At 43.9% G+C, this 13,574-nt stretch overlaps 1 protein-coding gene across 1 annotated transcript in view; it reads right to left on the bottom strand.

The window, feature by feature from the left end:
• slc39a9 (solute carrier family 39 member 9) overlaps positions 1 to 2,141 on the bottom strand; it is a 39,771-nt gene extending 37,630 nt beyond the window's left edge. The window contains exon 1 of the mRNA XM_055641015.1: positions 1,817 to 2,141. Coding sequence (XP_055496990.1) covers positions 1,817 to 1,912 — 96 coding nt within the window. The 5' untranslated portion in view covers positions 1,913 to 2,141. The remainder of the gene's footprint in view (positions 1 to 1,816) is intronic.
• Between the last annotated feature and the right edge of the window lie 11,433 nt (positions 2,142 to 13,574).

Genomic DNA, 13,574 nt, shown 5'->3' with positions numbered 1-13,574 from the left:
ATGGGAGGTGAGGGTGGACTGGGGCCAGCACTAGAGTCGAGAAAGACATGGTGGCTGCACGGAAAGGACATTTGGCTCTGAACAGTCCTCTTGACCAACAACTCTTTTAGTCCAAGCATTGCAAAGAACTGGCAGTTAATGAAGCGCATATCTGAGGTCAAGCAGATTTCGATCTACACAGAATGGAATGAATGATGACACTAGGTACTACATGTAGCCTTGAAGAAACCTTATCCCGGACGATTTTCAGGTAGGAGCATTCTGTTGCTCCACCTCCACTTTCATGATGACTTTAGACATTGCCTAAATGCCAAATTGCAGGATTGTGCTTCACCTTGTACAAAGTATAATCCTGTTTTATTCTGAAGAACTTGTTTGGCTAGTTAAAAGCATTTAAAAATAGATTTGCACCCCTGCCAGAAATCTCATAAATGTTCTCTTTGTTGTTTTTTATTGAATATAGAAGTTCAACATTTTAAGGAAAATTCTCATGGTTTCCTGCTGCAGTTAAATCGAGGCAGGGTCTTGACATCTCAGCTGTCACAGCAGACATCTCACATCATGAACTATTGTACATTGAAGATTTAACCATCACCCACAGGTATCACACCCAAGTTATAAAACTCAATTCTGAAGCAAATCTCAATTGACAACTATCAAGAGCCAGCTCCAGGTAATTACAAACATGGGTGCGTGCGTGTGTGTCTCTATACACTTGAATAAATAATTTAAAAAACAGCCACTTTTCTGTTTTCTTCAGCAAACGGATTTATGCGACTTACCACAGAAGCTGCATAAGCTCAGACTCAAAGAATTACTACCACTGCGATAGGAATCATTGGTTACACAACATACAAGTAGAAATACTGGAAAAACAGCGAACGCGTTGACCTGTATTCGAGAAAAACAAAGTTCTAACCCTCTTTACATGCCTCTTAGAGCAAACCTAGTATGGTGCAAACAGATAACTATAAACAGGCAGATTATGCCTTGAAAAATATTAGAAATCCCTGCTGTAACAGGTCATTGATGTGCATCAAAAGTTCCCAGCAAAATTCGAGTAAAAGGTTAGTCAGCGTAAGAGCCTGGAGGACAACTAATACAAAAGCTGGCAGTCTCCAAGGGAAATTGTCGACGACTGTTCCGCACAGTTGAAGCGGGGTGTAATTGTTTTTTAAAAGGGTGACCGGATGCACAACATTCTTTTACTTTGTGGGGAATAGGTGGGTTTGAGAAAGAGAGAGAAAGATCCCGGGCCAGCAGGCTACTGGTCACTGGGAGATGGTGGAGGTGTTGTTGATGGTGGTGGTGTTGTTGATGGTGGTGGAGTTGGTGATGGTGGAGTTGGTGATGGTGGAGTTGGTGATGGTGGAGTTGGTGATGGTCTTGTTGATGTGGTGGTAGTGGTGGTGTTGTTGGTGGTGGTGGTGTTGATGTTGTTGGTGGTGGTAGTAGTGGTGGTGTTGATGTTGTTGGTGGTGGTGGAAGTAGTGGTGGTGTTGATGTTGTTGGTGGTGGTGGTAGTAGTGGTGGTGTTGATGTTGTTGGTGGTGGTGTAGTGGTGTCGTTGATGGTGGTGGTGGTGTTGTTGGTGGTGGTGTTGTTGGTGGTGGTGGTGGTGGTGTTGTTGGTGGTGTTGTTGGTGGTGTTGATGTTTGTTGGTGGTGGTGTTACTGTTGGTGGTGGTGCTGTTGGTGGTATTGTTGTTGTTGGTGGTGGTGTTGATGTTGTTGGTGGTGGTGTTACTGTTGGTGGTGGTGTTTTTGTTGTTGGTGGTGGTACAGTACCGGTCAGCGCAGGGCTCAGGTTTGCTTACCTCGGAGAAGTTGAAGGCCAGGGGGATGGTGCCTGCCACGTAACAGCCGACCAGCATGGCGAGGGAGAGCAGGCCGATAGTGCTCAGGTCGTCCATGCTGCTCCGGCAGCGGCCCAGCGGCCGAGAGACGGGAGAGATGGCAGGGGCGGACCCACCCACGACAAACCCAGTCCCAACTAGCCCGCTGCTCCGTCAGCCACCTCAGTAGCCCAGCCGCTCGCACCCCATGCTCACTCCCCCCTTCTCTGTGCCGGAGAGGCGGCAACTGTCACCTCGGCCCGGCGGCGGCAGCAGCAGCAACGGCAGCGGCATCCGCTCACATCATATCCGGGGCGGTCGCCCCCAGCACAACACTAACGACCAAAGATCTTTACTAACGACGCCCTCCCTCGATTTTCTGTGACGACGGGTACATTTTCGCCGATTTTTCTTTTTAAGAAACGGTTTGTTTTAACGGTATTGGTGTTCGTTAGTTGAGTTCTTTTCAAACAAAACAAAATCCTTGCCCCTCACAAAGATGGCGCCGGCCGCAGTCATTGGCCTTTCAGGAGGCAGGGAGGAGCTGCAGGTCATGTGGCCCCATTCCTTCTCTCCAAAGATGCTGCCTAAAGATCTTAGATCTTTGATGCTGCCTGTCTCGCTGCGTTACTCCAGCATTTTGTGTCTATCTTCGTGTGGTGTCGCCTTCCTTAGAGTCAGCGTGGTTGTGGGAACCAGTCACTATCTCACCGTCTCCATCACAGGAGAGAGAGAGACTCGTTGTCTCATTGTCTGTAACTCATTTTCACCTGGACCACAGCTAACACTAGGGAGGTTGCACGTAAGGTCATTGGGTCAAAGGGGATGATGCACGGAGCAGCTCAATCCATCTGGAGGACATGGCATCCTCTGGCATTGACTGTTAACACACGAAACGCGTACTTTCTTACCTGTTAAAAACCGCCGAAATGGTAAATGTTTGCACTGTATATAATTGTGGAGGGTGACTCTAGTATCTTTGCTCTGAACCCGAGCATCAAGGTGTAAGCGGCCCCACTCTGGCCCCGGGGTCAGCGCTGTCCGGCCACGACTGCCCTCCGCCCCGTCTCCCCCTGTGTGCGGCCGCACTATCACGCGCTGTGGGTCGGCAGCACCCACACATGGGGCTGGGTGGAGCGGGGCTGCGGCTCCAGGCAGCAGACACACGGGGACGAAAACCCGGCAACGTCTCCATCAGCTGTAGCAAAGTTGGGGACAGTCTGGTCCCTCCGCCCACACAGTCACTGACCCCCCCCCCACTGCCCCCCCACCCCCCAGCCTTGGGAACAGATGGCCCGGGTTCCGCGAGTGTGGAACCAGTCAGCGTGGAGTCTGGATGCTGGTACAAGAGGGGCCAGCTGTACTGTCAGCCATAGTAAGTGCTTACCTGATGTTCATCTCGTGTACTCCAGAAGGCTTTGCGTGGCAACAGTACGGGTCACGGGTCGTGACCTCGACTGCCGTGCAACCTCCCCATGGCTTGTCTCCTTTATCATCGTTACTTTTTTGCATTTCATTCATTTCAAGATTTCATTCATTTGTTCTATCTCTATATCACCGCCTATGTCTCATATCCCTTTCCCCTCACTCTCAGTCTGAAGAAGGGTCTCGACTCTATACGTCACCTATTCCTTTTCTCCAAGGATGCCGTCTGACCTGCTGAGTTATTTCAGCTTTTTGGGGCTATTGACTGACGTCTATCACAAACCGACTGACTCCTACGGTGATCTGGGCTACACTTCTTCCCACCCTGCCTCTTGCAAAGACTATCCTCTGCTCCCAGTTACTCCGTCTCAGCCACATCTGCTCCCAAGATGAGGTGTTCCATACTAGGACATCCCAGATGTTCTCATTCTTTAGGGAGGAAAAAAAGTGGAGATTTCCCCCCCCCCCCACCTTCTATCACAGATGAAGCCCTCACATGTGTCTCCTCTGTATCCTGTAGTTCTGCTCATACTCCCGCTTGTCCGAATCGCAACAAGGACCGAGTTGCCCTAGTCCTCACCTTTCACCCCATCAGCCGTAACATACAACACATAATATGATCATCTATTGCCATTTTCTGTCACCTCCGATGGGATCCCACCACTAGTCACATCTTCCTATCTCCACCCCTTTCCGCAGAGACTGTTCTCTCCGCAACCCCCTGGTTAACTCATCCCTTCCCATCCAAACCATCCCCTCCCCAGGTACTTACACCTGCAACCGCAGGAGATGCAACATCTGTCCCTATACTTCCTCCCTCGACTCCATCCAGGGACCCCGACAGTCCTTTCGGGTGAGGCAGTCGGGTCATTTGTACCTCCTCCAACCTCATCTACTGCATCCGCTTCCAGGTGTGGACTCCTATATAACGGCAAGACAGAGTGCAGGCTCGGCGATCGTTTTGCTGAACACCTCCGCTCAGTCTGCCTGGGTCAGTGCGATCACGTGGTTGCTAAACGCGCTGACCCAGGCAGTCTGAAGGAGGGTCTCGACCAGAAACGTCACCCTCAGAGACATCAGAAAAGCTCAATCAATCAATCAATCAATCAAAACTTTATTGTCATTCAGAAATACATCAATAAATGCAATTCTAAACAAAATTTTGTTGCATCTGGCTCCCCGTGTAACACAAAAATAACAGAAGGATAAAATGGATAAAAAGATAAAATGGATAAAAAGATTAAAAAAATAGATAGTGGCGGCGGCCCATTACATGGCATTCAAGAGTCTGATGGCTCGTGGGAAGAAGCTGTTGCAAAACCTGGCCGTTCTGCACCTTATGCTACGATATCTTTTGCCCAAGGGCAGCGGAGTGAACAGTCCATGATGGAGATGTGTGGGGTTCTTTATAATACTGCTGGCCTTAGACAAGCAACATTTGCTCGCAATGTCCCCGATTGAGGGGAGAGAAGTCCCGATGACTTTTTCAAACTGGTATGGGTCCAGTGTGGAGGGAAGTCTGGATGTAATATGATCCCTGACCAGCCTCTCGAAGCACTTCATCATTATGGGAGTGAGTGCTACAGGGCAGTAATCGTTGAGACATGTTATTGCGGATTTTTTCGGCACTGGTATGATGGTGGCAGTCTTGAAACATGATGGGATGACAGCCTGGTTCAGCGAGGTGTTGAAGATGTCTGTAAGGACGTGTGCCAGCTGATCAGCACATTCCCTGAGCACCTGACCTGGTATGTTATCAGGGCCTGCCGCCTTCCGTGTGTTCACTCCTTTTAGGGTCCTCCGGACATCCACTATATCAAGATTGAGTGCCTGTTCATCACAGTGAGTAATACCTTTTCTCGCAGGTGTGTTGTTAAATGCCTCGAACCGTTCAAAATATTTATTAAGTTAATTGAGGAAGTTAATGTTGTCTTCACAGTGTGGTGGAGCAATCTTGTAATCCGTGATTGTTTTGATTCCCTGCACATGCGCCTGGTGTTCATGGGGTCATGAACGAAGCTCTGGATTTTTTGACCATGGGCGCGCTTTGCCAGCCTGATGACTTGGTTTAGGTTGGCTCTTGCGGATCTGAGTGCCACCAAGTCACCAGATTTAAATGCGGTATTTCGTGCTTTCAGCATTCCACGTACCTCAGTGGTCATCCAGGGTTTCTGGTTGGCCCGTATAGTGATGGTCTTGGTGACACAGACATCGTCTATGCACTTTTCCATGTAAGCAGACACAGACGCAGCATACTCCTCCAGGTTGGTGTATTTGACTGTCAGTTGCAGCCTTCTTGAACATGCTGCCTCTCCTGCTGAGTTACTCCAGCATTTTGTGTTTATCTTCGGTGAAAACCAGCATCTACAGTTCTTTCCTACAACATTCAATCTCCTGCCATTTAATGTACATTCCCTTGACTTGTTACATAGCTCCCAAATGTATTATCCTGCAACTCTGGATTAAATTTGTTTTACCACTTTTGTTTATGAACTTACCACATGATGTATACTTTCCTGAAGTCGAATGTGGTTCTCCTCTCACGTGGCCATTTATTTGTAACATCTGCTAACTTTTTATTATGCCCCATAAATTTTAATCTAAACTATTGCAGAAAACAAGGGTACAAGCTCTGTGGAACTCCCATTAACAATTGCCTCTGCATCCTACCACATTTGGATCCAATTTCCCAGGAAATGTTTAGAGGGACATTGGCCCAACAGGACTAGGTTAGATAATAATAATAATAATAATAATAATAATAATAATAATAATAATAATAATAATAATAATAATAATAATAATTTAAAAACATATATTTGTATAGCACTTTTCATACAATTGAATGCAACCCAAAGTGCTTTCCACAAAAAACACAGGTCTAAACAAAAATACAATTTAAAACAGTAAGTACAGATTTATATAAATATTTAAAATATAAAATTGAGAATGTAAAAGGACAAAAAACAAAAACACTGAGGTCAAGTACAGAGTAAAATCAGTTAAAAGCTTGATTAAAAAGATAAGTTTTTAACTGCTGTTTAAAAATGTCAACTGAGTGGACGTCTCTTATAGCCCTGGGTAGGGTATTCCACAGCTTGGGGGCGTAATTGAAAAAGGCTGCTTCACCAATTTTCTTATTGCTTCAGCATTGAGAGGCTAACAGACCAGCATCAGAAGACCTGAACGCTCGTGTAGGGGCATAGGGAAGGAGGGAGTCTGTAAAATATGCTGCTCCTAAGCCATTTAGGGGCTTTATAGACATGAAGGAGGACGTTATAGTCTATCCAGGATCTCACAGGGAGCCAAGGAAGGGAGTATAATACTGGGGTGGTATGTTCCCTTTTCTTGGTATTTGTTAAAAGCCGGGCTGCGGCATTTTGAATGAGCAGAAATTGTTAGTGGATTTTGAAGGCAGACCAGTAAATAATGCATTACAGTAATCAAGTCTGCTTGGTATGAAAGCATGTATGAGTTTTTTACAGTCATGTTGAGTTAAGAAAGGCTGTACTTTGGCAATATTTCTGAGGTGATAGAAAGCACACTTTGTTACCTTAATAATGTGAGATTTAAAATTAAGATCATTGTCAATTTTTACCCCCAGGCTTGTGACTTCTTGTTTGACATAGGTAGTCAAATTTCCCAGTTTACCAAATATCATCTCTCTCTTGGGTTTTGATCCAAGTAATAACATTTCTGTCTTGTCATCGTTGAGTTTAAGAAAGTTAGCATTCATCCATTTTTTAATGGAAACTAGGCAGGCAGTCGAAGAACTTAAGGTATTTGCATCAGTGTGTTCAACAGAGAGGTATAACTGAATGTCATCGGCATAACTTAAAAAATTTGCATTATGCTGTCCTAGCGCAGCATGTACAGGGAAATGAGTAACTGGCGAAGGCAGCTACCTTGTGCTACACCAACGGGTATATCATGCAGTTGTGACACATAGTCCCAAAGGCTAACAAAGTACTTTGTTGCACATATATATAATTGGAACCAACTTAAGGGCCTGTCCCACTTTCACGAGGTAATTCACAAATCCCCTTGATTCAAACTCGCAGATTGTTTGTAACGAGTCCGTAGAAGGCCGTAGGAGTTCGTAGATATATCGTAGCGGCTCGTTACGCCAGCCGTAGGTAAGTCGGGACGTTTTTTCCAGCCCGATAAAAAATGTCCACGAGTATAAAAATGGTCGGGATGAAAGATATTGCAACTTTTTACTCGTAAGGAGGGGATCGAAATAGTCGTGGGAATTCGTAGACATACTCGTAGGAGTTCGTGAACATAGTCGTGGAAGGTCGTAGGAGTCCGTAGATTACCACTATCTTGATTTTTTTTTGGTCCTTTAAACTCTGCAGAGGTTTTGAATTAAGTCATGAAAGTGGGACAGGCTCTTTAGTATCTGATCTGACAGGCCGACTCAGTTTTCTAGGCGATCTATAAGAATACTGTGATCTATGGTGTCAAAAGCTGCTGTGAGGTCTAAGAGGATCAGCACTGTGACTTTGTCCTCATCAGTGCTAACGCTAAGGTCACTGACTATTTTTTATCAGGGCAGTCTCAGTGCTGTTATTTGCTCTGAAACCAGATTGGACATTTTGATTCAGAAAGTGTTGTATTTGGTTTAATACCACTTTCTCCAGCACCTTGCTCATAAAGGGTAGATTTGATATGGGTCTGTAATAACTCAGTAGCCCACTGTCTAAATTTGGTTTTCATTAACAGAGGCTTTACGTCAGCGGTTTTATAAGCACCTGGGAAAATTCCAGTCTCAAGGGAGATGTTTACAATTGTAAGAACAGAACTAGATAATCTGTTAAAAACATTCTTTAAAATCTTTGTCGGAACCGCATTGAAATGACAGGTATGTGAATTTGCTCTCAGCTACAATTTTACAATGTTCTGAGGTAGAAATACTTATGAAACTGCTCATTTTTGCCTGCACCTTACTAGGTCAGCAGCAGAGGACAGTATAATCTAAAGGGATACCAGCTCTGATAGTCTGAACCTTATCTTTAAAATAATCGGCAAACAGCTCACATTTTTCAGCAGAAGCTTGGCTTAAAAAATAGTAAGATTAAATGAGAACTTACCAGTTTGAAGTTTGATCTGTATTTTATGAGGAGTTACGATGAGTGATGACGTGAAGAACTCGTCCAGCACGCATGCGCGACATATTTCAAAGCAGCGGTGTGGAATCACAGAAAGACACAGTAATTAAAATAAATATAATAAAGAAAAGGAGAGCTTAGATACCAGTTTGATCTCTATTATTGAGGGTGGGAGCGGAGGGCACGTAATCCCTCATCGCAACTCCTCATAAAATACAGATCAAACTTCAAACTGATAAGTTCTCGTTTAATCTTACTATTTTACTTCGGAGTCACGTGAGTAACTACGTGAAGATTTTAAAGCTCTGTGATTTCAAACCATGTAACAGTTCATACTTCACTCACTGCCAAAGTCATTTGAGGGAGGAAGTATGTTATCGTAATCAACCATGAATCTGTTTGTAAAAAACAATAATGGTGTTTATTAACAATAACAAAATCAAATGCTCCCCCGGGCTAAATTATATATTTGCAGATTATAATATTTTCTCTGCAAATGAAGCAGGTTCTGCCAACGGCTCATTATAAAAAGTTTGAAATGTTCTTTCCCCAGACCACCCTGCTGTAGCCAGGATATGGTCTATTGGTACATCCATTCTCTTAGCCGCTGACATGGATGCTGCCCTGGTGGAGTGAGAATTATACATGTTAGTATTTATACCAGCGGCTTTCAGCACCTGCTTGAGCCATCTTGAAATTATTTGGCTCATTACCCGGCCATAAGGTTTCTTGTGGCTGACCCATAAGGCTTTCTCTCCCTCGATGGATTTTAGTTGTGTCAATATAGTTTAGTAGGTGGGTCATGGCACATAACCGTGGTTCTGGTGGGTAGGCCCGGAATTCCATGACTGGATTTGATGTTCCTGGCCTGCTCTGTTTGACCAGCCCCTGGATAGTAAATGAGACATGGTCTGGAGTTATGATCATGTTGTCCAGTCGTAATAGGTGAAGTGACTGGACTCTTTGTGCTGACACAAGTGCCATCAGCATGACCGTCTTCAGAGCTAATTGGTCCAGGGTGAGGGACCTGGCTGGTGACCATCCCCTGAGGTATGTCAGGACCACACTGACATCCCAGATATGGGTGTACCTTGGTCTAGGGGGATTGGAGTTAAATATTCCCCTAATGAGCTTGATCACCAGCGGGTGGCATCCCATGGCCTGTTGGCCTGGTGCCTGAATTAAATAGGCAGACAGAGCACTTCTGGCTGTGTTAATGGCGCTGTAGCTGAGTCCTTCATTATGGTGAAGGCCTGCCAGGAACTCCAGTACATTGGTTACTGTTGTGGTTGAGTAAGTGGTTCCTGTATCCGAACAGTATTTCTCCCACTTCTTGATATTTGATAAGTATTGTTTCCTTGTGGATACACAGTGGGATGCTGTCATGGTATTGATGGTGTTTTCTGACAATCCCAGGCCCAGCAGAGGCCTTTTCAAAATCTGCAACCCAGGAGATTAATTATATCGTGGCATGGGTGGCTTATGCCAGATACTGGGTGGGTTAGCAATTCTGGGCTATTGGGAAAAGTCATTGGGGTCTCGACGATCATGTCGAGGAGCACTGGGAACCATGGCTGTGTAGGCCAGTCGGGTACTATCAAAATACCTGAAGCAGAGTCCATTTGTATTTTGCGTAATACCCGACTGATGAGGCAGAAGGGAGGAAATGCATAAAAGAAGAATTTTCCCCAGTCCAGCGCGAACGCATCTACCGCTGCTGCCTCAGGGTCTGGTTCCCAAGCGACATACATAGGAACCTGGTGATTTAGTCTGGATGCAAATAGATCGATATCTGGCGTGCCATATTGCTTGGTAATTTTAGCAAATACTTTGGGATTTAACATCCATTCGGTGTTATCATTGAATTTGCGTGACCTGGTGTCTGCCACTGTATTTAGCTTACCTGGCAGGTAAGTTGATGATAGCCAAATATGTCTGTCGACACACCATTGCCAGATTGTGTTGACCAATTTGTCACATGATATCGATTTTATGCCGCCCATATGGTTAATATAGGCCACCACCGTGGTATTGTCTATTTGTAACCGAACATGCAAGTGATGCATATTTGTTGAATATGCTTTTAATCCATAAAATGCACCCAACATTTCTAGATAATTTATGCCCAGTGTGAGTAGTAACGATGACTCTAAGTTAGTCCATCTACCACCTGTGCTGGATATGGAATTAGTTGCTCCCCAGCCTTGAGCACTGGCATCTGTTTTAATAATTAACGTAGGGTTAACGATGATGATAGGGCTGGAACTATGCCAAATGTTCTCTACCCACCACTGTAGCTCTGATATTGCTTCAGTGGGTAATTTCATGATCCGGTCAAAGTGACCTGCATGTCGTTTTAGTGCCTGCACTTTTGCTCTTTGTAAGTTTTGATAGTGCAGAGGTCCAAATTGTGTAGCTGGAAATGCTGCTACCATCTTTCCAATTACTCTCGCCACTTGTCGAATGGTTGGTCGATCGTTGACCATTAAATTGTTACATGTTTGTGCCAATTCTGCTGTTTTGTCTTTTGGCAAAGTTACAGACATGTGGACTGAGTTAATTGTGAAGCCCAGATAGTCCATGGTTGTGGATGGCGTCAACTTAGATTTATCTGGATGTAAGACAAATCCCAAGGTTTCAAACAATTGTTTGGTACCTGACACAGCTGATATAGCCAATTCCATGGTTTTGCCTACTATTAAGACATCATCAAGATATGCCATGACAATATGTTTTTGTTTTCTTAATATTGCCAAGGCAGGTTTTAGTATCTTGGTGAATAATCTTGGGGCTGGTGTTAAACCGTAGGCAACGCTTTAAACTGCCATAGTTGCCCCATCCAGGTAAATTTCAGGTACCTGCAATGATCCTTATGAATGGGTACTGAATAGTAAGCATCTTTAAGGTCGATGCTTGCCATGAAGTATCCTTTGGAATTCAGTTGTTTGGCAGTTACAAACGTTTCCATTTTGAAATGTATATACTTAACAAACATATTTAGTGAAGTTTTTTGGTTTTAGTGAATATATTAGAAACAAATTCCAAGGGTTCATGTTTGTTTTTTACAATGATACCCTTTGTAATTAGCCTCACCAGTTCAGCTTGTCCCTCGTTTTTCTTTAACTGAGAGGGAAAAGACCCTTGGGGTGAGTGCTGAACTGGTTGCAAGTTTTCTAGAGTAAACTCTATTATGTATCCACGAATGCTGTTGAGTATATATTTGTCATTCGTGATAGACTTCCATGCTTGCACAAACAGGTGTAATCTCCCCCCTGTTAGTATAGAACAGTGGTTCTCAAATAGGGGTACGCGTGGGGGTACGTGAAGGCACTCCAGGGGTACGTGAGATTTTAAAATATAGGCCTACATATATTTAAAAAGTAGCATCCATGCAAAAATCCTTTAAAAATAATTATTTAATAAATATTTCAGGAAAATATAAGTATAAGTTCATAAAATGAATTTTATATTCAGTAGGCTATTCAATTTCATTATCCTAAAAACCCAGAGTCTCCCCCATTCCAGGATGGTTCGACCCAACCTGTCATATGCCACCCGGCATCACCTGTCAATCACAACTCAAACGATGGAGTCGTGGTTGAAGCGTAGCAGCAATTCTTTTGAAAACACGGAGGGACAAGTGGCAAAGAAGGCCAAACCAGAGCCGGAAAAATTCCGGCTGTATCTTGAAGATTATGTTTTAATTGGATTTACGTCCACAAGTTTTTATTTTTAGCAATTTCTGCTTTTATTTAAAATTAAGTTAATGATTTCTTTTTGAGCACAGATCTTTACTATGATCCCAAAAGAGGACACTTTATGTTGATAATTATTTTTATGTGCACAAATCTTTATTTATAATTAAGTTAATTATTTCTTTCTTTTTTTTAGTTATATCTTTTTATTTCCAAATAGTTCAAGAGAGACCACTACAAATGAGCAGTGTTTTGCACATTTATGGAGTTTTAAATGGTTCATTTTATAGTTTTAAATGGTTATTTGGTTGCTGTTTTCACTACATTAGTTTGAATCACTACATTTTAGTGATGAGAAATATTTGCAATAAATTTAGTCATGGATTATCTATCTATTAATATATAAAACTCTCGTGCCATCCGACCGGCTGCTGTCCGGCTGCCTTTCTGCCTTTTGATTCGTTTCCATCGTGTGATGTCATAATGCCCAATGCTCGCAGTTGTCCAATCACAATGCCCGACGCTCGCAGATGTCCAATCGGAATGGATCAATTTACATGGACGGCTGTCGACTGCCTTTCTTCCTTTGATTCCCTGCAACTCCGAAACCAGACGCAGAATCGCCGAAATCTTTTCCATTTCGGTAGAGATTTCACTTTTCTTTCTAAGTATCCGCTCCTCATTACATTTCGTCGTGTTTAAGTACACGTTTTTAATCAAATCCTCCCCCCACCCCCCAATATTTCAAAAATAAACTGGCTTCTCACCCATAGAAGCAGCACCAGCCCCAGCCCCTGGTGAACGTTTCCATTGTGTGATGTCACAATGCCCAATGTTCACAGATGTCCAATCGGAATGGATTCATTTACATATGCCTTTGCAGGAGCCCCAGCCCATGGTGAACGTTCCATTGTGTGATGTCACAATGCCCAATGTTCACATATGTCCAATCGGAATGGATTCATTTACATATGCCTTTGCAGGAGCACAAGCACTTGGTGAACGTTCCATCGTGTGATGTCACAATGTCCAATGCTCAAAGGCATTGTTGCCATAGAGGGAGTACAGAGAAGGTTCACCAGACTGATTCCTGGGATGTCAGGACTTTCATATGAAGAAAGACTGGATAGACTCGGCTTGTACTCGCTAGATTTTAGAAGATTGAGGGAGGATCTTATAGAAACTCCTGATTACATTTTGTCGTGTTTATGTACACATTTTTAATCAAATCCTTCTCCCCCCCCCTCCTCCCCCCGCTCCCAATATTTAAAAAAAAACTGGCATCTCACCCATAGAATCAGCCCCAGCCCCAGCCCCTGGTGAACGTTCCATCGTGTGATGTCACAATGTCCAATGCTCAAAGACATTCTTGCCATAGAGGGAGTACAGAGAAGGTTCACCAGACTGATTCCTGGGATGTCAGGACTTTCATATGAAGAAAGACTAGATAGACACGGCTTGTACTCGCTAGAATTTAGAAGATTGAGGGCAGATCTTATAGAAACGTAC

This window comes from Leucoraja erinacea, chromosome 9 (assembly GCF_028641065.1).
Source record: "Leucoraja erinacea ecotype New England chromosome 9, Leri_hhj_1, whole genome shotgun sequence".
NCBI classification, from domain to species: Eukaryota; Metazoa; Chordata; class Chondrichthyes; order Rajiformes; family Rajidae; genus Leucoraja; species Leucoraja erinaceus.
This window is presented reverse-complemented; position numbering and strand designations above follow the sequence as displayed.